The sequence below is a fragment of the Carassius gibelio genome, chromosome B17, assembly GCF_023724105.1.
Source record: "Carassius gibelio isolate Cgi1373 ecotype wild population from Czech Republic chromosome B17, carGib1.2-hapl.c, whole genome shotgun sequence".
NCBI lineage: Eukaryota > Metazoa > Chordata > Actinopteri > Cypriniformes > Cyprinidae > Carassius > Carassius gibelio.
The window spans coordinates 18770631-18797215 of NC_068412.1; the positions used below are offsets into that span (position 1 = coordinate 18770631).

A 26585-nucleotide genomic window follows, 5' to 3' on the forward strand; every position below is an offset into this window, starting at 1 on the left:
AACTTAATGACATTGTGAGAGTATCTAGTATGTTAGGTGGGTAACAACATCATTTGCGTGAAGTATTCTTATTTTCATTATGTGCTATTAAATTCTACAGTTAACTAAAAAGTAAACTGCATTAGGTATCTGAGTTGAGATACATGTTTGTATTGTGCAGAAACAAAGTCCATAAATTTAGTAAATTTATTACATCGTGAAGTTATGTAGTTACAAAGTTATTACCTATTTTCCATAATAAACAATCATAAAAAAGAAATATGCAAAAGCAATTATTTTCAAAATAAATGTTGAAGTATAACCAGCAGGAGAGCAGTGATGTGTGAACTGAATTTGGTGGAAGTACAGTGTGTTACAGTAAAGTTATTACTATAATTTCCAATAACTGTGAAGTAATTAACAATTTTTCATGATAAAAAAATGGTAAATAATGTGCCAAAGGAATTACTTGCAAAATGAAAGTTGTAGTATAACCAGCAGGAGGGCAGTGATGTGTGAACTGAATTTGGTGAAAGTGCAGTCTGTTACAGTAAAGTTATTAACTGTTTTTCATAATAAAAAAAATCATAAAAAATGTGCAATTTTTTTTTTATTTCAATATGAGGGTTGTAGTATAACCAGCAGGTGAGCACTGATGTGTGAACAGAATTTGGTGAAAGAACAGTGTGTTACAGTAAAGTTATTAGCAATTTTTCTTAATAAAAAATCATAACAAATGTGCCAAAGCAATTACATTCAAAATGAAAGTTGTAGTATAACCAGCAGGAGAGCAGTGATGTGTCAGCAGAATTTGGTGAAAGTACAGTGTGTTACAGTAAAGTTATTAACTATTGTTCATAATAAAAAAAATTCATAAAAAATGTGCCAAAGCAATTATTTTCAATATGAGTGTTGTAGTATAACCAGCAGGAGAGCGGTGATGTGTGAACTGAATTTGGTGAAAGTACAGTGTGTTACAGTATAGTTATTAACTATTTTTCAAAATAAAAAATCATAACAAATGTGCCAAAGCAATTACATTCCAAATGAAAGTTGTAGTATAACCAGCTGGAGAGCAGTGATGTGTGAACTGAATTTGGTGAAAGTACAGTGCATTACAGTAAAGTTATTAACTATTATGTCCAATAATGGTGAATTTAACTATTTTTTATAATAAAAAATCATAACAAATGTGCCAAAGCAATTACATTCAAAATGAAAGTTGTAGTATAACCAGCAAGGGAGCAGTGATGTGTGAACTGAATTTGGTGGAAGTACAGTGTGTTACAGTAAAGTTATTAACTATTGTTTAAAATAAAACATCATAAAAATTGTGCCAAAGCAATTACTTTTAAAATGAAAGTTGTAGTATAACCAGCAGTAGAGCAGTGATGTGTGAACTGAATTTGGTGGAAGTACAGTGTGTTACAGTAAAGTTATTAACTATTATGTTCAATAATGGTGATGTTATTAACTATTTTTAATAATAAAAAATCATAAAATATTTGCAAAAGCAATTTCTTACAAAATGAAAGTTGTAGTATAACCAGCAGGAGAGCAGTGATGTGTGAACTGAATTTGGTTGAAAGTACACTGTGTTACAGTAAAATTATTAACTAATATGTTCAATAACGGTGACGTTATTAACTATTTTTCATAATAAAAATCATAAAGAATGTGCAAAAGCAATTAATTTCAAAATGAGTGTTGTAGTATAACCAGCAAGAGAGCAGTGATGTGTGAACTGAATTTGGTTAAAGTACAGTATGTTACACTAAAGTTATTAGAAATTTTTCTTAATAAAAATTCCAGAAAATGTCCCAAAGCAATTACTTTCAAAATGAAAGTTGTAGTATAACCAGCAGGAAAGCAGTGATTTGAGAACTGAATTTTGTGGAAGTACAGTGTGTTACATTACAGTTATTAACTATTATGTTCAATAATGGTGATGTTGTTAACTATTTTTTCATAATAAAAATTCAAATAAATGTGCCAAAGCAATTACTTTCAAAATGAAAGTTGTAGTATAACCAGCAGGAGAGCAGTGATGTTTGAACTGAATTTGATGGAAGTACAGTGTGTTACAGTATTATTAACTATTGTTCATAATAAAAAAATCATAAAAAATGTGCCAAAGCAATTATTTTCAATATGAGTGTTGTAGTATAACCAGCAGGAGAGCAGTGATGTGTGAACTGAATTTGAGGGAAGTACAGTGTGTTACAGTAAAGTTATTAACTATTATGTCCAATAATGGTGGATTCATTAACTATTTTTCATAATAAAAATTCAAAAAAATGTGCCAAAGCAATTACTTTCAAAATGAAAGTTGTAGTATAACCAGCAGGAGAGCAGTGATGTGTGAACTGAATTTGGTGAAAGTGTAGTGTGTTACAGTAAATGTATTAACTATCTTTCAAAATAAAAAATCATAAAAAATGTGCCAAAGCAATTACTTTCAAAATGAAAGTTGTAGTATAACCAGCAGGAGAGCAGTGATGTGTGAACTGAATTTGATGAATGTACAGTGTGTTACAGTAAACTTATTAACTATTATGTTCTATAACGGTGAAGTTATTAACTTTTTTCATAATAAAAAATGTGCAACATCAATTAATTTCAAAATGAGTGTTGTAGAATAACAAGCAGGAGAGCAGTGATGTGTGAACTGAATTTGATGAATGTACAGTGTGTTACATTAAAGTTATTTGCTATTATGTCAAATAATGGTGAATTCATTAACTATTTTTCATAATAAAAATTCTAAAAAATGTGCCAAAGCAATTACTTACAAAATGAAAGTTGTAGTATAACCAGCAGGAGAGCAGTGACGTGTGAACTGAATTTGATGAATGTACAGTGTGTTACAGTAAACTTATTAACTATTATGTTCTATAACTGTGAAGTTATTAACTTTCTCATAATAAAAAATGTGCAACATCATTTAATTTCAATATGAGTGTTGTAGTATATCCAGCAGAAGAGCAGTGATGTATGAACTGAATTTGGTGAAAGTACAGTGTGTTACAGTAAAGTTATTAACTGTTGTGTTCAATAATGGTGAAGTTATGAACTATTTTTCATAATAAAAATTCTAAAAAATGTGCCAAAGCAATTTCTTTCAAAATGAAAGTTGTAGTATAACCAGCAGGAGAGCAGTGATGTGTGAACTGAATTTGGTGAAAGTACAGTGTGTTACAGTAAAGTTATTAAATATTATGTCCAATAATGATTAATTTATTAACTATTTTTATTAATAAAAATAAACAAAAATGTGCCAAAGCAATTACTTACAAAATGAAAGTTGTAGTATAACCAGCAGGAGAGCAGAGATGTGTGAACTGAATTTGATGCATTTACAGTGTGTTACAGTAAACTTATTAACTATTATGTTCTATAACGGTGAAGTTATTAACTTTCTTCGTAATAAAAAATGTGCAACATCAATTAATTTCAAAATGAGTGTTGTAGAATAACATGCAGGAGAGCAGTGATTTGTGAACTGAATTTGATGAATGTACAGTGTGTTACATTAAAGTTATTACCTATTATGTCAAATAATGGTGAATTCATTAACTATTTTTCATAATAAAAATTCAAATAAATGTGCCAAAGCAATTACTTTCAAAATGAAAGTTGTAGTATAACCAGCAGGAGAGCAGTGATGTATGAACTGAATTTGGTGAAAGTACAGTGTGTTACAGTAAAGTTATTAACTGTTATGTTCAATAATGGTGAAGTTATTAACTATTTTTCAAAACAAAAAAATATAAAAACTGTGCCAAAGCAATTACTTTCAAAAGGAAAGTTGTAGTATAACCAGCAGGAGAGCAGTGATGTGTGAACTGAATTTGGTGAAAGTACAGTGTGTTACAGTAAAGTTATTAGCAATTTTTCTTAATAAACAAATCATAACAAATGAGCCAAAGCAATTACTTTTAAAATCAAAGTTGTAGTATAACCAGCAGTAGAGCAGTGATGTGTGAACTGAATTTGGTGGAAGTACACTCTTTTACAGTAAAGTTATTAACTATTATGTTCAATAATAGTGAAGTTTTTAACTATTTGTAATAATAAAAAAAGCATAAAAAAATTTGCAAAAGCAATTACATTCAAAATGAAAGTTGTAGTATAACCAGCAGGAAAGCAGTGATTTGTGAACTGCATTTGGTGGAAGTACCGTGTGTTATATTAAAGTTATTAACTATTATGTCCAATAATGGTGAATTCATTAACTATTTTTCATAATAAAAATTCTAAACATTTGCCAAAGCAATTACTTTCAAAATGAAAGTTGTAGTAAAACCAGCAGGAGAGCAGTGATGTGTGAACTGAATTTGGTGAAAGTACAGTTTGTAACAGTACAGTTATTAACTATTTTTCATAATAAAAAATAATAAAAATGTGCCAAAGCAATTAATTTCAAAATGAGTGTTGTAGTAAAACCAGCAGGAGAGCAGTGATGTGTGATCTGATTTTGATGAATGTACAGTGTGTTACATTAAAGTTATTAACTATTATGTCCAATAATGGTGAATTCATTAACTATTTTTCATAATAAAAATTCAAAACAAATGTGCCAAAGCAATTACTTTCAAAATTAAAGTTGTACTATAACCAGCAGGAGAGCAGTGATGTTTGAGCTGAATTTGGTGAAAGTGCAGTGTGTTAAATTAAAGTTATTAACTATTATGTTCTATAACGGTGAAGTTATTAACTATTTTTCATAATACAAAATGTGCAACATCATTTAATTTCAAAATGATTGTTGTAGAATAACCAGCAGGAGAGCAGTGATGTGTGAACTGAATTTGGTGAAAGTACAGTGTGTTACAGTAAAGTTATTAACTGTTTTTCATAACAAAAAAAATCATAAAAATTGTGCAAAAGCAACTATTTTCAATATAAGTGTTGTAGTATAACCAGTAGGAGAGCAGTTATGTGTGAACTGAATTTGGTGAAAGTACAGTGTGTTACAGTAACGTTATTAATGTTTTCATAATAAAAAAAAAAATCATAAAAATTGTTTAAAAGCAACTATTTTTAAAACCAACATTGTAGTATAAGCAGCACGAGAGCAGTGATGTGTGAACTGAATTTGGTGACACTACAGTGTGTTACTGTGAAGTTATTGAGTATTTTATTAGTAACCTTTTTCGCGTTTCGCACTTTGCAGACGGTCCCTTAGGACTTGTCTCTCAGACGCCAGCGCATAGAGATCAACGTATTTTGTACAGAGCGGAGGAAAGCTTGTTTTCAGGCAAACTCGCTTGTAGCTCGTTTACTACATCACTACGAGTAAAAAGAGGCATAATTCGTGTACCAAAAACGTTTTGCTCGCGAGTTATTGATCCGGAAAAGTCGAATCTGTGAATATCTTGCCAGTTTTACCGAACTGTTACCTATGTTGCGGTGCTGAGCAAAAAACACTGTCTGACCGTATTTAACACGGTGTTCCGTGACCGTCCGCATCAGCAGGTTCAAGAACCATAAAAAGCAACAACAACAACAACAACAATTTAATTATGAAACCTTCAATCACGACAATCAGTAAATCAGTTCCAATATTATAACATCATAAATAATAACATCTTAACTGTGTTGCGTTCCTTCTAGCTGTCATTATGCATCCTGTGTGAACGCCCACTAAAAATAACACGCACAGGAGTGTGTAACAAGGTAAGGCAGGCAGGTGCAGCCCGGCTTTGTTCTAAAACTGAGAGTTAAATAACAGCGCATCTTCTCTCACCTCAACATCAGCAGGATACACACGCGTCTGTCCTCGACGCGCTAAAGCTGCCCACACTGTCCCTCCGCGCAGTTAATACACATATACTGTTGTTATACATGCTGTTAGAACGCTGTCAAATGCCGCTCAGTTCACAGTTAGCGGAAACTCACGCCTGTCTGGACAGTCCCGTGCGCGTCGGTGCGGTGATTTCAACACACATGCGGCACAGTTAAACCACGTGAGAGTGTGTAACTGCTGCGTCCAGCACACCAACCAGCATGCAACACATCCACAACCATACCCGAGCAGATCCAAAGACGGCTTGACAAAACCATCAACATCATCTTCATCATCATCATCATCTTTACAAAACTACATCAGCGCAGATGTGCTGCTGTCTCTTACCTGCGGTGCTGAAGCCGCTCTGTTTCCAGTCCGGACTCAATCCGCCCAGAACCGCCGCCTCGAGCTGCAGCATCTTCATCCTCATCATCCTCGTCGACCCTCAGCTTAGAAATGAAACACGCGTCACGTCGCTCAAGACCTGCTCCGACTGTAAATGTGAGGTGTGAAGGGTTCGTGTGCTCTCTGTGATGTGTTTGATTTCTGCCCATGTGCTGCAAGTGTCATCAGTGAGCAGCCATGACAGCGACGTGGTGCATTATGGGATACTTAATAAGGCAGCGCCGCTAAGGGAACGTCGAGATTTGACCAGACGTTCAAATGGACGCAACATAAAAATCAGTATTGGATTACTCTATTATATGAAACAACACATGGTTTTCATGCAAATTCCAAGTATAATTAACCATTATATTGTAAAAGAATAAAGAATAGGATATAAGTAACGAACCTTTTGCTATCTATCTATCTATCTATCTAATATTTTCAAATTACTGCACCTCTGACCTTTCATTACTTATTTTATAAACTATTATATAGCCTGATAGTATAATAATAATACAATTAGTACAACTTCAGATTCCCTAATTTTTTTAATTAGTCGCTGCCCTCTTTTGTATTTTTAACAGAGCAAAAATAACTTTTTAGCTAGTTTGTGCCAACCATAAAACTCTAAAATTTGCATATGAAAAAGACCTATATGCCTAGTTTCAGCATTTCTGAGATGACTCCTTTCTTTTTTTTTTTAAGAAACCTTTATTCACTGAGCCCTTTTCCTCACATCATTCTTACTTTGAGATATTATGTCTGTCCTTTTTTTCCAATAAAATGTGGATTATTTTAAGTAGGCACAGATCTGTGAATAGAAAGCTTCCTGTGCAGATGAACACTATATCTGTAGCTAATGACTGAGTGTTAGCATAAGGGAACCTGAGGGGGCCGTTGACTCCTGGGACCCTCCTGTTCTGTCTCTCTCATGCCTCTGATGCTTCTGGCGGTAGTAGAAGGTCATTCTCTTTACAAAAATCAGCCAGATGATTTGTCTTGATTACACAGAGTGGAAGAGGACCGCTGGAGTCCGGAAGGTTTGGCAGTGTGTAACGCGTATTTGTGTGAGTATGCGTGTCAGATATAAGGAGAGACCCCTGAGGACAGGTCAAAAATACATTCACACAGCCAAATGCAGAATAATATGTCATATTAGACATGTAATGACAGCCATGTAAACTGTGACCCATTACATCAAACGTGACATTAAAGGTCAAATGCATTTGTGATCACGTTCATTTAGTGAAGGAAATTTGCTGTATGTTTGTTGTTTTGGTGTAAGCTGTTTTTGTGCTGATTCTAACACTGAGCACTTCAATTTGTCAATTCCACTTAATTACATTCTATAGCTGTTTTCAATCATTCTTCCTCTCTCTTGAGCAGAGAGGAAAGGTAATTACAGGCAAGATATGGGTGTGTTGTAACACTCATTAGCCTAGAGAAATGTCTGGCTATAGAACCAGAATGCAATGTAAACCATGGGTTTCTTTATGTGTAAGCTGCTTCATTTTACTATAATGTGTCGGCTAATTATACTGTACTTTCCTAAAAATGTGTTTGATGAAAGAATGATTGTTCTCCAATGAATTTAATCAAATAATCAATCAGCAATATATATGTGTGTGTGTGTGTGTGTGTGTGTGTGTGTGTGTGTGTGTGTATATATATATATATATATATATATATATACAGAACATGACAAAAGTTTGGAAACATTACTACTTTTAATGTATTTGAAAGAAATTTCTTCTGCTCATCAAGCCTGCATTTATTTTATTAAAAATACAGAAAAAACAGTAATATTGTGAAATATTATTACAACTTAAAATAATAGTTTTCTATTTGAATATACTTTTAAAAAAAAATGTATTCCTGTGATGCAAAGCTGAATTTTCAGTATCATTACTCCAGTGTCACATGTAACATCCAGTCTATCACATGATCATTTAGAAATCATTCTAATATTCTGATTTATTATGAGTGTTGGAAACAGTTCTGCTGTCTAATATATATTATGAATAAAAGGTTAAAAAGATCTGCATTTCTTTACTATCACTTTTTATCAATTTAACACATCCTTGCTGAATAAAATTTTTGATTTTATTTAAAATGAAAGAAAGAAAAAATAAATTACTGACCCCAAATTACTGACCAGTAGTGCATATTGTTATTACAAAGTATTTATATTTTAAAAACATAGCTTCTTTTTTTTCTTTTTTTATTACTTTTATTCACCAAAGTATCCTAAAAAGGTATCACATGTTCTGAAAAAATATTAAGCAGCAGAACTGTTTCTAACTTCGATAATGAATCATCATATTAGAATAATTTCTAAAGGATCATGTGATAATGATCCTAAAAATTCAGCTTTGCATCACAGAAATAAATGATAATTTAAAGTATAATACATTTAAAAACAATTATTTTAAATTGTAATAATATATCACAATATTAATTTTTTTTCAGTATTTTTGATCAAATAAATGCAGGCTTGATGAGCAGAAGAAACTTCTTTCAAAAACATAAAAAATATTAATGTTTCCAAACTTTTGGTCTGGACTGTATATATATATATATATATATATATATATATATAGAATGCATTTGATTGCTTTTTATTATTAATAAACACTGCATTACTGGCATTACTTCAACACTGGCTCTATCTTTAAATAAAAAGTCTATCAGTATTGCTGCAACAAAATCTTCATATGTATTTTTTATTCCGAAGTACTCTGACAGATAAGGACACAATCAGATGTAAGTTATGGGCACACATTAACAATTTACTGTGGAATTTCTAATTATATTCAACAAAACATGAAATAGTAAAATAATGGTAAGAGGCTATATAATTTTCAGAAACCCCTGTGATTCATCACAATAATATTTTATTTATATTTTGCAATCTGTCTTCCTTTTTTCTGTTATAAATCATGCATGAAGTTTATATGGCACGTTTTATGTTATTTACTTTTATTGTGATATTGTGTATGATGGTTTGCGTCTATGTGCTAACACTTTAAATTACATGTTTATGGAAAGCCTATTTTTTTCTACCTGTTTTTTTACGAATGGTTATAAGTAACTTTTAAAAACACAAAAAAATTTCTCATCGTATAGTGTGCTTATTGCTAAGCCAGTAAAAGTTAATTTACTTGGTCTACAGTTAAATGCAACATGAAATGAATTGAACCACACCATGTCCACTGAGGAAACTAGGTAAAACATCAGCAGTGTCTCATATCACTCATAATAAAGGCCAGCGGTGAGGAGCTCCTTCATAATAACTTCCGGAGAGTTGTGTAGAGTTTCCAGCTCCTGGAGACTGTCAGTGACTAAGCCTCATATTAAACACAAGAGAAAACAGCACTGAAATGATTCAACAGCCTTATGAAAGCACAGTACGCATGGGTGACTCTCTCAGTCTATTATTTTTGGAGAACTGAGGACATAGCTCTTTCTTTCTGCCTACATCTCCCTTATTCCCTCCCAATTTGCATTATTTAAATCTTAAGCACTGTGTGGATTTCTACACCAGCGATCGATGGGCTCAGACCTCCGAGTAGCTGCTGGAGTCATGAAAAAGTACGCAAAAGGACGTCTTTAGTCCCTCACAGTGATTTATCTTGGTGGCCACTGGAGTCTAATTTACCGAACTGTCAACCACACACCGGCTCTCAAATGATTGAAGCCATTTTTCAAGGTTTTGAATCCGCGACTTCGACTGTTGCGGCTTGTTTGGGGAACAAAGGGAAGCGTGTCAACGGTCTGACACAACAGAGGCAACACCTGCAGGGCACAAAGAGCCGTGCTCCAACACAAACACAGCACCCTAGGGAGGAGAGGAGGGAAGTAGCTTCCAACAGACAGAAAGATAAAGGCAGAGAGAAGATCTCTCGGTAGAAAAATACTGAAACAAAACATCCGTTGTTGATCCCTTATAAAAGATTATATAAAATTCCTCTCTCAGCTATTCCATCAGAGCTGAGGCTTTTATTTAACTCTTTCTCTTTTTTTTTTTTTTTGAAAAATGGCGTTTGCTGAGGCAAGCATCACTATTACAGTTGCACATATTTATGGTTAGGGAAATGAACAACCCCTAATACTATGAGTTAAACTTTGTCATGCAAGTTCCTGTTTTTGTTAGAAACATGAATAACACCTCAAACCAATGCAGCTTGTGCTGATACTTTAATAAGCAATCTGGCTTTTTTGCCTGATGGACAATAACACATTGAACGTACTGAAGGAGGGGCCCAAGCCATATCAGGGGCCAGCGGGACAATGTTAAGACTGTGTCTTAAGAGCTACTTTAACTAACTAGCAGTTAACCAAGGGGTAATCAGTCTTTTCAGATTCAAATTAGACCAATATACCATTTTACATAACTGAATTCAAAAAGTTGTGAGCTGTCTTTAAGAAAAAATTGGATGACAAACTTAGTGGCTGCGAAGACTAGCCTAAGCAGCCACAGAACACCCCAAAAACACCATAGCAACTCTTTAGAAAGCATCCAGAACACTCTAGAAAATAAATGACAACGCTCCAAATATCCCATAGCAATGCCTATAGGAACCACTTAGAACATCCAAGAAATTCCATATCAGTGCCCTAGCAATAAACCAGACCATAGATATCCCACGGAAACACCCTAGCAACCCCCAGAGAAAACCCATAGTAACACCTTAGGCTGATGATACACCAGGCACATTTTTTGGAGCTATTTTGCTGGGACAATTTCCCATTGAGAATGGGTAACAAATGTCTGTCTGTATACTTTAGATCTATTGTCTCTCCTGGTTGCCCGTCGACGGCAACATTGCTCAAAAAGTTGCCCTTTGAATCATCAGCCTTAGAAATGCCCTGGAAAAGGCCTGTCAACCAGCCAGGTAATCATACTAGATATTCCATAGAAGCATCCTAGCAACAACCTAGACCGCATAAGAAAACCCATAGCAACACACAGCAAAATCTTAACAAACACTCAGAACGACCTCGAAACCTTGCAGCACAATTGCCAACCACTTACATCATCACTATGAGTGTGACTTTTGCTTTTTCTCAAAACCACATCACAATATTACAAAAGAAATACAATAAATGACCCAAGAAGAGATCCTTTTTTAAGCATAAAAATGACGTAAAAAATAAAAAGCTTTAAATTTGTAGAACCCTCAGGCTTTAAAATGTCTGCTCACTGGTCTTTTTTTATTTTATTTTTTTTTACTCAATAATTTTTATTACTGTGCTAGTTTAAACAATTTTTTTTACTTACTCTACACAGCTGAAAATATTGAACAATCCTTTCAGTCTGGTCTTTCTGGTTTTGGTTACATCAAAATGTTAACAAATCCATGTACCCAACACTAGTATAACAGTCACATTTAAACAAATAAAATAAAATAATAATAATAAATTCTAATTGATATCTCGGTTTTTAGGCCTGCCTGTTTTCCTGACACTGTTTATGACCTCTTACTGTATCTTGTACATAGTCAAGTTCATTATTCTCTTGTCAATATATTAATGTTCATTTGAATCTTTAAATTCAGCTAACAAACAAATAAATGCTGTAAAGCTCCTCTCACATACAGTGCATGGCAATGACACAAATAAACACACATACCATCAGCCCACAACAATACAAAGGAATACGCACACACACGCACGCTAAAGGACAAGACCAATTAGAGAAAATGTCACAGAGCCGTTTTATTACCAGTGAACTCGCACACTAAACACAGAAACAGGTCACTGTGCTAGTTTAAAAGATGGATACCAGCCCTGAGAACAACAGCTCTGTTCTATCTACAATTTGACGATCAAATCTTCAATGCAGGCTGCAGGAAAACGCTGAAGCGCGGCTGTGCGTCCCACTTTCTCGTGATAAATCAGAAGAGAGGGGACAGATACAGACCCTCTGCTCACGTACGGCTCCCAAGAAAACATCATGACCTTGCAATTACAGCCAACTGGGGAGGATCCATCTAACATCTCTGAACGTGAACACGACGTGTGCGAATACACGCTCGTGTCAAGGCACGACCGGATCACAGTCACGCTCTGGGTTTAAATACACTCGATCAATAATGGATGCACACCTTCGTTCCTTAGTGTTTCTCTGTGGGATTCCTACATATCTGCCACTCCGAGGGAGAGAAGCGCTCAGAGCTTGATCAATATCTCTTCTGAATTGCTGAGATGTAGACCAACAGCACCAGCATGTTTTTCTTACTAAAGATTGAACTACATAGATTTTATGAAAAATTGAAGATGGATCCTTTTTTAGATTATCTCTCAAGACCAAAATGTGATGTCAGTCTGAAAAGTGATTTCGTTTTCTTTCATTCTGAAACAGAACTAAATACCAATGGAACTAATTTGCAGTAGCTTCTGAAATCTCTTCACTTTGACACAAGACTTTTCTTAAAATAGGGCCTGAAATTTCTAATATTTTCCCCGTAATTCAATAAATATCCTACATTTAAACCCTGAACAAAAACAGACATATAATGGCATATAAAGTGGGTAAAAGTATCAGAAATCTAAACAATTGATCAAATTAAAAAATCAAATGTAAAATGAAATTTGAGAGTAAATGTAGCTAAAAGGGTTCAGCTGATTTTACTTTTAATGTATGTTTTTCTGCAGCGATGCAAAGTTGGTTTTTCAGCATCATTACTCCAACCTTAATGTAATTAATCTAATATGCTGATTTGGTGCTTTAAAAAAGATATCTTATTATTCTTATATGTTGACAATTTTGTAATTTGTAATTGTTTCAGAAACCGTGACATGTTTATTTCAGGACGATTTGATAAATAGAAAAACATGAACATTACTGAATTAGAAATGCATTTACGGTCACTTTTGATTTATTTAATGCATACTTCCTAAATGAAAGTATTAATAAAAATCTTTCTGACCCCCCTTTTTTATTGTAGTGTTTATTTTACATTCAAGCAAATCTTTGGGGCAACTAAATATTGCATTTCTTTGGTATTTAAAAAAAACAAACAGTGATTTTACTAAAATATATTAAATATCAATTAAACAAAGTTAAAAACTTAAATGATACTATGATTCAAACTGTTGGATTCATTTGAGATGGTCAAGATTTCCACATTGATGGAATGTGCCACGTGCATTGTATGCATGCAATGTTTCATTCATCTCATTACTTGGCACATTTTAGGATTTCTTACTCCTGTAACTGACTTGAAAACTGATTATAACTCATTGTTAGGAGATAAACCCTACTTACGCACACACACTCTCCACAATCTTCCATCTACAAACTCACATTAATTAGTATTTCCAAGCAAAGTAAAACAGGTTGCATTTATTAAACTTACACTTAAAAGCAGAGAGAGGGCAAAAATAAAACGTGCTATTGATCAGCCTGAACAAGAGCATCCAGTCTTCAGAGCTCTTCTGGACGTCAGTTTCAGGCTTTTATTATTGAAGTGTACACAAATCTGTAGAAACCAAAAGCACTGTCAGAGGGTCACCAGAGGATCGGGGAACTCAAGCGTGTGTATGGGGCGCGTGTTCGTTACGTTCTTCTTTTAAATAGTTCGCTTAAAGAATGACCAGTATATTCTCACTTACAAACTGTCCTTGCACTAAGAGTCCAAAATAAAAGAAAAGAATTGAACAAAAAAGAGAATTGAACATTTGGTAAACATTCTCCACTAAAGGCAGTTCCCTTATATATACGGTGATTTCATCTTTCATTTTTGTTTTACACAAGTTTAATAACATATCAATCAGTGGTTATTTAACAATTCGAAAAAAAAAAAAAAGAAAAAAGCACAAAAAAAAAAAACTTTATACTCTTTTACAAGTAAACAAAAAGATTTTCCTTGTCTCCTTTGTTTTCTTCAGCGGTTCGTCTTGTGTGTCGGCGGGTTTTGACTGTCCTCTCTTTTTATGCCATTACATAATTAGATTCTTACATACAAATATTGACAAAAAGATGGCTTAATCACCAAAGCCATCCAGTCCTTTTTCAATATCAATGGATAGTCAAAGGCGTTGGGCGGGGCTTCGGGGGAGAGGGGATCATAGCTGGCCGTCGCTACAGTGGGCGTCTGGGCTGTCCGCCTGCTTCTCCGTATCCTGACTGGGCAGCTCTTTCACCATGAGCGAGGCGCTTTTCTCGGAAAACTCCTCCCCGTCTGGCTCCAGGCCTTCAGGACAGGGAAGCTTCAACAACTCTTCTCTGAGCTGAGCCGTGTGCCTCTGCAAAAACACACAAGGAATCGCTTTCAGAAAAACACAACAAATGGCACAATTTCCGGTTGTATGACCGTGAACACACGGTGTTGTACCTTTAGAGCAGCTGCGTGATGAGACATGGTTCGCCCGACTCTCTTATCGCTGCTGTACTGCTGAATATCACAGATCCAGCCCTCGCACTGGGCCATGATCTCCGCTCGCTTCAGATAGAAGTGCCGATGGATCACCTGCACACACACACACAGTTAGTGCACTATACAGTCGCTCTCAGTGTTCTTGGAAAAGCAATTGTGTATCAGTTTTACTGCAGAGCCCATAAATCAACCGCAAACCTCATATCCTATTTTAGTAGCACTAGAAAACAATCTGCTGATCTTCAGATTGAGACTCCAGTGACCTATTTGATTCAAAAAGACCAGATAACCAGCAGTCATTGCCTGTCTGCGCCTGTTAATATGAATAAACTAAGTGACCTTTTCGGTGACAAAGACCAAAGGCAGGAAAGAGAAGAACTCGAAGCTCACACAAATACACAATTCGTAGTAGTACTCCGACTCTGTCCGAAGGCGAGAGCTGAATCACGTGTTCATTCTGGATTCGGATCAGTTTCTGAGATATTCTCAAATCTCAATGTGTTTTCCAAACACGTCATACAGTGTACTAAACAACAGATGTGAGGAGTTGATAACAGCTGTCATACCACCCAGAATAGTTTCTCCAGATTCTCCTGTGTGCTTAATACAGTAAAAACAACATGGCATGATTTTTTAATTGGTAGGCTAAGTTTGATTATATTGCCATAGGCCACAGACTTGGGAAAGCTTTACTTCTGAACTACTTTAAGTCATTACATGGCTTTTCATTGTATCTGTTATGATAGTTGTTATTAGTACATTCCAAAGTATTTTACAGAATACTAAATTTACGATGCCACTTTAGTGCCATGTCAAGAAAAAAAGTCATAATATTCTAACATTTAAGCAAGAATTTGTCGAATTTGCAAGCCCAAATTGCAAGAATAAAGTCATAGGACTGAGATTCAAAACTTTTGAGGATAAAGTCGCAATATCGCAAGAATCCATGTTGTCCGTGAATCTGAGAATTCATGGTTTGCACAAAAGGATATTTTGATAAAGTAATGTTTTAACGAATTTTTTCTTTATAAGAGAACAAATAGGTCATGTTTTGAGAAGTTCTAATGCTACAATAATAAATTTGCAATGTTCACTGAACAAAGTCGTAATGTTACGGGAATCATTTCATAATGTTTTGAGAATATGTAATATTTTATACAATATTTAATGTTTGGTTTGTTTATTCTTAAAACATTAGGACATTGATTTTGAATTTAAAAAAAAAATAAAAAAATAAAAAATTGTGTTACCATATTTATTTATATATATATATATATATATATATATATATATATATATATATATATATATATATATATATATAGTTATATAGAGTTATAATTATATATTTTAACAAGCTACCATTTGCAGAAAACAACAAAAACAGATTAAGCACTAAATAAATGCAGAACCCTCTTGAAGCTCTAGTGGGAAATCACGCTTACAAACAGCTTCTGGAAAATCCACCTGTCGTGTCTTCACTAACACACAAAATCTCTCTCAGGAATAAGATGTGCACTTTAGCCTGCTTGTAAAAGCGAGACGCTGCACGGCTCAAACTTCTGCGGGGAAAAGACCGAGTGCAGACGAGAGGGATTCAGGAATGAGTGCATGTGATCGATGGTCTTGCCAGTGTTGCCATGGAAACCCCGGCGGCCACTACAGTACACATCACTCGCTGGCTCCGAGCTCAACCTCACCGGCCTTATATCTCTCTCGTTTGCTGTCTCGCTTCATCCATCCTTCATAAATCTATCTTATGCTCAAACATACAAAGGTCACCAGCCACCAGACATGGGACTGTTACAGCCTCTCCCATTACGCCACATTTGCTTCATTCATTCATTCAGTTCCCAAAGGAACATCTGTAATCATATTGGAAAGCCAGAGAGAAATGAAAAAGGGTTAGGAACAGAAATGCCATTTAAAAGAAAATGAACATGAGAAACATTTACCAAGTAAGGTTGTTGTGCAGGAGCAAGTGTGTGTGTGTTTCCTCTCTTTTCTGACGTCAATAGCCCACCATTTATTACGCTGCATGACTGGATGTGTGTGTGTGTGTGTGTGTGTGTGTGTGTGTGTGTGTGTGTGTGTGTGAGAGAGAGAGACAAATACTTGTCCTGCTGTTTATTAAATCACATGTGTGAACCTGTGTGGATGTTCTACACTCCAAAATATAAAAATATAAATTGTCGGTAAGGGACTTTCAATTTGGTACACATGTACTGAACAAATACAGCATTGATTTAACCAGTGCATGAGTGGAACTTCATTTGAAACTTCCAGTTATACATATTGTTACTTTTGATAAGAAACAAATTTTCATCTTTCAAATGATGTCCATTTTTTGTTTCAGTAAATTCAAACAATAAATGCCATTTTGGCGCGACCACTGATCTATAATATAGAACTGGATTGCTCATGACATCATTAAAGTCAAGCTATCGCGCCGCCATATTGGTAATTTCTCATGTGCATAAATGTTCCATTGAATTAATAGGAAATTGTATGATTTTAATGAGAAAACAGTCTAACAAGTCAGCATTTATAAATCTGAAGTATCTCTCTTCATTATTACAATGCAAACACCCTAGGCATGTAAACAGTTATTTTTTTTTACTTTTCGGCAAACATGATGAACAGACCTCAACATATATAACAAATGACAAATTGCTCATTCTGAAATCTGAATTTATTCAGAGATATAACTGACTATATACAGTACGGATTTAAACACATAAAGCTTTATTTTCAAGATAGTAAGTTAAGCTTTCCATTTCATTATAAAGCAATATTAACAACATAAATGTATTAGTCATTGTAATAGATTCAATTCCATTTCTGATACTAATATGTTCATTTTTAATAATTCCTGAATAATTAGCCTGTACATAAATAAGCTACATTTTGTGTTGTATCGTTACCTGTGTCGTCAGTGCGCAGCAGACACACCCACCTAAATGATTTTGATATATCGCTTATACTGCCCTGGTTTAAGACTGTAAACACTGCAGATAACATAATATAAAAACGAGTCCCATTTGACTAATTTGCTTCAAATCGGGTGATTTTAGGTCTGCAGTTTGAATGTGACTCAATGGTGGCGGATCGAAAACTTCCGTTGGCTTCACTGCTTGTTGGCAGTTTAAAAAGTGATGAGCAATCCACTCATATATAGATCAATGGGCCCGACAGAACACTGTATAAACGCCTCAGTTCAAACGGAAGCACAGAGCGAGAGTGAGTGTGATCATCTCCTCCTCTTTACTCCTAATTTTAACGCAAAATAAACATGAATGAACATCTCATGCCTCATGTAATCGCTCAATCAGTGTTTTAACCATGAAAAGACGTCAATAAAACAGCTCTTAAACAAAATGTCACGCAGAATTTCATTTACCGTATTTTTCGGAATATAAGTCACTCCTGAGTATAAGTCGCATTAGTCCAAAAATACGTCATGATGAGGAAAAAAAACATATATAAGTCGCACTGGACTATAAGTCGCATTTATTTAGAACCGAGAACCAAGAGAAAACATTACCATCTACAGCCAGAGGGCGCTCTATGCTCCTTATTTAGGCTACAGGTAAGACGGTAATGTTTTCTCTTGGTTCATTTCTCTTGGTTCATGTCAAATTAATTTTGATAAATGAGTCGCACCTGACTATTAAGTCGCAGGACCAGCCAAACTATGAAAAAAAGTGCGACTTATAGTCTGGAAAATACAGTAAGTTAACAGTGCCCACAGCTTGTTAGTTTGCCAGAGAACCGAGTACAGAGAAGAGCATTTCAAGGATATTTTACTTTACCTGTTAGTGATTTTTTTTATTAATGTTTAAAAAAATCTTTTACAAAACAATTTATGACAGCCACTGTGTAAATGTAATATTTCAACAAATAGAAATTTTAGATTTTTATCCCTAAGAAAATGTATTATAATTGAATTTATTTAAATAACTACCTATTTATCCAGTAAACCACTGTTTAATAATAATAATAATAATAAAAACAGGTTTTGTTATTTCCCCCTCCGAACCGAAACCGTATGGAAATATGACATCAAAACAGAGGTGCGTACGAACCGTCATGTTTGTGCACCGTTACACCTCTTTCAATTCAACACATACATTTTTTTAATATACATATACAAAATTTACATTTTTGGGTGGGTGAACTATACCTTGAACAATTTTTATTATTATTATTAATATCAAGTCAAGTCACCTTTATTTATATAGCGCTTTAAATAATACATATTGTGTCAAAAAAAGCTTTACAGTATTAAATGGGAAAATATTGATATAGAAATATGAAATTATTTATTAAATGAAATTATACTCCAAATAAGAAACAAAAACTGGCAGAAGGTGGTAGGAAATTTCTTAATGATTGAGTCACTTCATTTATTTGATTCGGTCAAATGGCTGATTCATTCAGGAGTGAAGTAAATGGTTCTCTTTATAAATGTTCCATTGAATTATTAAGCTTGTTCGACTTGAAGCGGATCATCACCATCAGATCGATCAGTTTGTGATAAAGTACCGCGAGCGTGATTAGAGCACACAACTCTGCATGCTATTGAATCGCTCTGGCTGTTCTTTGATGTCTGTGCAGCACCGCTTCGAATCCAACGAGCCTAATGGTTCACCCGGTTTGTTCAAAATGTAGATTAAGAAATAAAATGCTGTTGTTTGTTGCTAGGAGACAAGAAGTTATGTTTTTTTTTAAAAAAATTTTTTGGAAAAACTGAGCAAAACAGACAATATCGTGGCTAAAATAACACAATATTAACTTCTTATTTATTGAACTGTTGTACAAGATCAGTATCACAGTTGGACTCTTGTGATATTCCACTTATTTATTTCATTTTTGCCCCTTATCTTGAATTTTAGGGCCATTCTAACATAGTTTTGGCACAGACCCCGAAAGTGTTCATGTGTGAGGCTGTTTAAGATTCTGCTGCACTTGCGTCTGACAAAACCAACTTCCACCTCCTGTAGATGACGTCACAGGTCTCTCCTACAGCAGCTGAAAGCTAATGTCTGAGGAGACGAGAGAGTCTACACACAAATCCACACATTTTATACGTCCTTGACTCCTTACTGTTAATTTGGACTAGTTTCATTATATATTCTCAGCAAATAATGTTAGCATAATTATTCCGGATTCCGTGTGCGTCAATACATAATTCATCAGTGAGTATGAGTCCCGTATGAGCTGGTCGATGATTGGCCAGGCTCGGTTCTGCCCAAACAACAGCCTCTTATCCCTGTGAACAATGCTCAGGTTGCTATGGCAACAGCCTGTTTAGTGTCCACTGTGGGATACAGAGGTAATGTACCAGCCTCATAACTGCCTGAGGTGGCGTGGCAGCCGTTAGGCTTTACACCAAACTCAAATACCAGCCGAAATGCCCATACTAGACCTAAGATGACATGGAGCGATGCCAGTGTGACGCCAGGTGGTCTGATCTGACTTCTTCTAAATGAAAAGCTCCTGATTAGTGACAGTCTGAGAGTCTTCAGAGATTATATGAGGTGAACACTCACAAATACACACACATGTTAAACACAGAGTTTAGTGCATGTTTTTGGTATGATCGTGGAATTGCAAGTAAGTCTGGTAATTAGATGAGTGCACATATTTGGACCATTGCAGGGCATTCATGATTCGTATGCCTTGTTCAATGACTCAATGTCTCCACTCATTTATATTCCGATTCAGGCCGCCCATCCTCCTCCTCCTCTCTTTCTTTTCACAGAGTATATGGATGATTGTTATCTGCTGGTTGGGGCCATATCAAGGACAAAAGGAAATCAAAAACAAAGAGGGGAAAAAATGAGGGGGTGGAAATAAACATTATCTATCTGAAAGTGATTTAAAAAAAAAAAAAAGTGCATGTAAAATAGGACAACTTGAGACAAAAATCACCACAGGGGCATGCATATATACTCTGGCTATTAAAAGTTTGGGGTCGATAGAAAAAAAAAGCATAGGATTAGTCTATTATGCTCATCGAGGCTAGATTTATTTGATCAAAAACACAGTAAAAACAGCAATATTTTGACAATTTCAATTTAAAATGAGTGTTCTATTTTAATATATATTTTATTAGAATATAGTTTATTTCTATGAAGGCAAAGCTGAATTTTCATCAGGAAAAGAGCTTAATTTTCCTTTCTAAATAATTTTAAATATGTTGATTTGATGCTCAAGAAATGGTTTTGTGGAAACCATAATATCGTTTTCTGATTTTTTTTTCTTCTTGTATATATGTGAACTCATGAACCTCTGAATCCTGAAACCTTTCATGAGCCAATAAGAGTCTGTGTGTTTGCGACGGATGACATCTAACCTCTTTAAAGCAGGGTGTAGGGTTGCGGATCTGTTCTAGCATGGCCCACTTGACAGTGGCCTGCCGGATGTTGCCGTCGTACTCTCTGGAGCTCTGCGTTCCACTTGGCGTGCCGCGAGAACGCTCGTAACCTGGTTCGTTGAAGTATGGCTCAGACACCAGGATCAGAGACTGGACTGACACCAGCACCTAAAACACAAATACACACACGTTTTAGAAAGCCTAGGAGGAATGACACACAGATCAAGTGGATGAGGCGAAGAGCACACTAGCTCTCACTGACCGTAACACTACTGTCCCCGAGCCTGATTTCCATTTATTGATCGGCTGGACACTAACTGTAGCACTAATCAATGGAGACATTTCTATGAACTGCTGGCAGCAGTACATGAGCACGAGTTTGAGGAGAGAGAGGAGCAGAGCCTGATCAGATCAATATTACAGGGGGAACAGCTCCCCTGCCTATTATTCAGAGAGGTATGATGGAGAGAGGGAGGGAAAGGGGTTGAGATGTGCGAAGATAATTACTGTAGGGAAACCAGGATGAGAACTTGTTAATAGTCAATGATATGATATGACTAAATATTCTCTGAAATTGATAAAATGAGGCTAGGTCTTTTCCAGCATTCCACTGCTTCGGATAAACCGGAAAGAATCCCCATTTGTGCAATTGGTATGAGAAGCGAAATCCTTCCTGCCTAATGAGCTGCGAGAATGATAGAGGATTATACAAGAAAGAGAAACTACAAAGGGATTGGATTTGGCTCACCTGTAGAAAGCTAGAAGTCTGAGGGTTCCATTTCTCCTCAGGACGCCCGTGCCAGGTGTTCAGGATACTTAAACACACCTGGTTGTTACAGAATGGATGAGAGACAATACGAAGAGATCAGGATATAAAGAAGCAAAACAACACAGAACAATTAAACTAAACAAGTCATATGAACATATATAACATTAAAAGGGTTATTTTTACAAATATTGTATTGTATTTAATATATATATTTTTATTGTATGCACACACACACATATATATATATATATATATATATATATATATAAATAATAATAATAATAAAATTATACAATAAAATATTCGTTTTTATTGAATAATAAAATTTATTTAATTTTTTTATTTCTAATCTACTGTCTAATTTGCAGTATTTTCATCAGCCACTGAAAAAAAAAAAAAAAAAAAAAAAAAACTGTCTTGGTCCAAACATTTCCTGATTATTTTCCCCAAAATGAAAACAGGAAGTGACACTAACCTTGCCATCATTGTAGAGGTTTGGATTGAAGCGAACGCTGTGGCCACCGGTGGTCTCCAGATTAACCAGAGGAGGGGAGTTTGGGTAATCTTGAGGAAAGTAGACGTCAAATTCGAAACAGCCATTGGCATACGGTGTGTCTGCGGGCCCGGTTATCAACACCTGCCACAAAAACCAAGAAAACCTCCATTCATTCACATTAAAATAGAAAACATTGTATTAAACAGCACCGTAATGATTGTGTATGTCTAAACCAGGTCGATACAGGAAGTTTTACTGATACAGGCTAAGAGAGGCATCCCACTTCCCACAGAAGGAGTGAGAGAGAAGAAGATTGGAGGACTGCAATGCCATCCAGTGAATCTCTCTCCACTGCAGGCGGCAAAGCTGCACTCAGGCGTTAAGACTGTTTTGACATGACCATTCAAACGCAACACTAAACACACACACAAAAGCTGTGCTCACACACTCTGTATGGGTTAAATCGGGAAAGCTCAGTTTACTATTAATGTCCATTAAGATTATCTAAAGTGTGGAGGAAGATAAAAAGGCCTGGCCCACTGTTAAGGGGCGAGTGAGTGACCAGTCTGACTGGGGCTACGCCTGTGGTCTGGCCTGACCGAGATATAAAGCTCAAGCCAGACACACTGACATTTACACACTCAGAGAGGAGCCTGGGTCAAAAGCACATCTCAAATGCCATAAGGAAGTGTGTGCACTCATGTGTGTGTTAGAGAACACAAGACAGCAAGACAAGCAAGGGACTCCTGGGATTCACTGCAGTTGTTTTGTCATGCAGCACAGATCGAACATTTAATGTTGACCCACAGTAAACAGCAAGGCTCGAGACAGTCATGGTCTGCTTTCATATTCAGCACGGAGATATCAGATTCTTGTTGACTGATTCATTTAATTAATTAATTCAGAAACTTGTTTCAACTGCCACTCAAGTACAATCAAATATTTTCTTTTTTTTTTAGAAATGCAATGCAATTAATAATGCTCATCATCTAGATTTTGCATTTATTTTTGAGTCATAATTCCACTTTAGCGTGATTTATAAATAGCAAATCGTCAGAAAGAATAGGTTTAAAAGCAAGATTTGTTCACAAACTAGATTGATCTAATAACATCGTTCGCTTCAGGTATATTATGACACATTATTATAGTACATTGTGTGGTTTAAATTGATCTCTGCTTTACGAATAATCAATAAGCTCTTATAAATATAAGAGTTTTAGTTGAGGGGTCAGAGGTATCGAATCATACCTTCATGATATCAAGACGTTCTTCATCACAGCGGACAAACACGCTGGAGGATGAGGAGAGAGGGAGGGAGGTGGAGAGTGTGACGGCCTCCTGTGCTAATCGCCGAGCACGAGCGGCACTGTTGGCGTCACTGGCATTCTTCACCTGAGACAGGTAATGGTAGTTCACCTTAAACACCAGCTTAGAGTCCTCATCCTCACACACCATCTCAAACGTGTCTGTGGAAGAGAAGACACACACACACACAGTTCGTTTTTAGCAGTCACAATGAAAAATAAACATCAGACTCACTTTAATATAAACATTTCATCATATCTCCTCCAGAAAAAGCCATACTGCGTATTCCGGAAGGATCTGTTTTGTGTAGGCCAATGCAAACTTGTTTACAGTCACGTCAGTTGAGATTACCTCATTCGTCTGAGGTTAGGTTAAACAATTTTTGGCAGTACAAAACTCTTGTCATCAATCAGAGCAAAGACAGATGAGAAATGACAACCAGAAAAGCTATTCTCCCAGCAAGATAACGCAATCTTCCCCATTTTTGTTCATTGTGCTCCTTCAATTTTTTGGTGCACTTAAAGAAAACAAAATCAGCTGAAAGGAAAAACAGCTATTTCTATCCATTCATTCAACTATGTATGTGGCACAAAAGCAAAAAAAAAAAAAAAAAACAATAAAGGGGAAGAGAAGAATAGTTTTATGGTTTCAAAAACTGGGTTTCGCAATTCCCTGGGGGTTCATGATTTAATGAGAAGCTAATAATGATATAAATAATATAAATCAAATTTAGAATTAATATTATACAAATTCTGGGCTGCAACTAATGATTATTTTTTCAATTAATCGATTAATCAGATTAAACCCCCTATTTTTCTTTATTTTAATTTTACTGACAAAAACACAATATTCCACATTCTGCTCAATGTCCTTAAAACAAATGTGCCAACTGAATGCTATAAAAACATACAGTGTTTAATTTATAATACACCTGTCATAAGACAAAACACAAATATTTTAGGGATCTGTCAAAAAAAATTTATTCTAAAAATGTTATTGTTATTTTTGGAAAAATACAACTAAAAGTATTTATTCACATAACAAAAAATGGCCTCCTTTGTCTTTGATAACAGCTCATATGCTTGCTGCATTGTTTGTGTACTTTTTGACTAAATGGGTATCTTGTTTTTTTTCTGCCTTTCACAGATGACAGCAATAATTATACTATAGCATTAAAAATAGCTTACTACTGTTACTAATTGGCATATTGGAGGTCTAACCAATACAGAAAGCCAAAAAATTATTTTGGTAATTACCAATACTGTTCGTTAAGAGCAGCAGTGGCACAAACCTCACAAAACTGGTTAAAAACCTTACATACATTTGTTTTAATACATTTGTTAATCACTGTAGGCTATATAGTGAATATAGTTGAAATCTCTAGATCAAAAATGAAAACAATAAAGACGAATAAAATCACAGTAATGCTCTGCAAGAACACGTGTCGCGTCTCCTCTCTTTATCCTGTAAAAGCATCTGATATTAATATTCACACAATTACACACTGCTGTCCCTTCACAGTTCCTACTCTCATAAATTACTCGCACTGCATATTGACTTTTAAACCTAAATAATGTTAAACAACAGATATTTCAGCACAATTAATGTTTTTTGCGCTGAATATGGTCTCCCTCGCCTCTCTGTGTTCCATCTCTAACACACGTATCCTCCGTGCCGGTGCTCTTTCAGTAAAAATTCCAACTTAACGCAGACTGTCAGGGTGGGCCTTTATGCAAAAATGGAAAGGCTTGCGTGAATTTGTGACATTTACAGATAAGGATATGACCGTTAACTAAAAGTTTTTTGCGCGCGAGGACGCACACACGTATCTGTAAAGCGCCTGACAGGCAAGCCATTGATTACGCTAATGCATCAGCTTGAAGCTTAAAGTAAAGATTTATCATGTTTTGGGCAGCTTGGATCACGTGCTTTTCCTGCAGGAGCTCATTCTGTTTCCTCCAATATTTGTAGATGCATTTTGTCCACAGAAATGCGTTATTCAGTCTTATTCAGCAATTTGATGCGAGCGGCTGCAGTTGTACATGCACTCTGGACAGACCCAACTAATTGATGACAATCGTTGTAAATGATTTTCATTAACAAAAACAATCGATTAGTTGTTGCACCCCTACAAAAATTTTTATTCATTTTTTATTAATATTTTAGGTTTTCCTGTATGCCATGTGATCAACATAAAAAATAAAATAACAACAATAAATAACATAAAATGAATATGTTGTTAAGTCTCAACTTAACATCTGATGGAAAACAACAATATATCAAATGGATATATTATACATAAAAAAACAATGTAAAGTAGTGAATGCACAAATATTAAAGTAAAAATGTGATAAATCTGGCCAGTGATTAAGTAGATTTTAATACTATTAACTATTATTAACAGTGTTACTAAATTATTATTACTGTTAAAGGATAATTTAAGAGACACAAAGGCAATCTAAATAAAAACTGAGAAAGTTAGCATGAACAACTGCATACATTCAAAATAAATAGATTCATATATCGGCCGATAAGCAATGTATTATGCATCCCTTAAAATGTTGAAAATTTTGCGAAATATACGGTTTTAAAATATTCAATAAAATGTATAAAATCCATGAACTTGAGTGTAAATTTCTTGTTAATAATTAAATTCTATAATATTCTCTCTCACCCAGTAGAAACTGAAATGGGTCAAACACTTGGGATATGTAGTTCAGGACTCACCAAACTGTAGTTTTTTCATGGCTGCTGTATATTTCTCCTCCACTGAGCGCAAGATGGACAGTGGTTTGGGCCTCACTGCTGCCTTCTTAGAACTTTCAGCCATCTTCCTCTCTAAACAAAAAAAAGAGCAGAAGACAGATGCATCAAAAAAATCCTTCAAGAGTGTGTGCATGTGTGTTTCACAGTAGCCTGAGGGTGTGTTTGAGTAGGTCACATCTTCCATCCTCTCATCCCTGACAAACCAACACATCCCTACAAGACGGAAAAGTAACCTGAATGCCTATATGTAGCTGTGCTATCAGTTAACAAAACATACAGCTCAAGCTCAGCTCAACCGGCAAAAATGATAGACTTCCTTTGAGATGTGTCTG

General features: G+C 35.2%; 2 protein-coding genes across 6 annotated transcripts in view; both read right to left on the minus strand.

The window, feature by feature from the left end:
- The window catches only part of ttc27 (tetratricopeptide repeat domain 27), a 90253-nt gene extending 83870 nt beyond the window's left edge, over positions 1-6383 (minus strand). The window contains exon 1 of the mRNA XM_052580578.1: positions 6116-6383. Coding sequence (XP_052436538.1) covers positions 6116-6203 — 88 coding nt within the window. The 5' untranslated portion in view covers positions 6204-6383. The remainder of the gene's footprint in view (positions 1-6115) is intronic.
- Positions 6384-13490: 7107 nt separating this feature from the next.
- The window catches only part of birc6 (baculoviral IAP repeat containing 6), an 84875-nt gene continuing 71780 nt past the window's right edge, over positions 13491-26585 (minus strand). For all 5 annotated transcript variants that reach the window (XM_052581364.1, XM_052581361.1, XM_052581360.1 and 2 more), the window contains exons 68-74: positions 26215-26325; positions 23431-23648; positions 22162-22323; positions 21666-21743; positions 20897-21085; positions 14497-14631; positions 13491-14407 (exon numbers count right to left, since the gene is read on the minus strand). In XM_052581364.1, coding sequence (XP_052437324.1) covers positions 14228-14407; positions 14497-14631; positions 20897-21085; positions 21666-21743; positions 22162-22323; positions 23431-23648; positions 26215-26325 — 1073 coding nt within the window. In that variant the 3' untranslated portion in view covers positions 13491-14227. The remainder of the gene's footprint in view (positions 14408-14496; positions 14632-20896; positions 21086-21665; positions 21744-22161; positions 22324-23430; positions 23649-26214; positions 26326-26585) is intronic.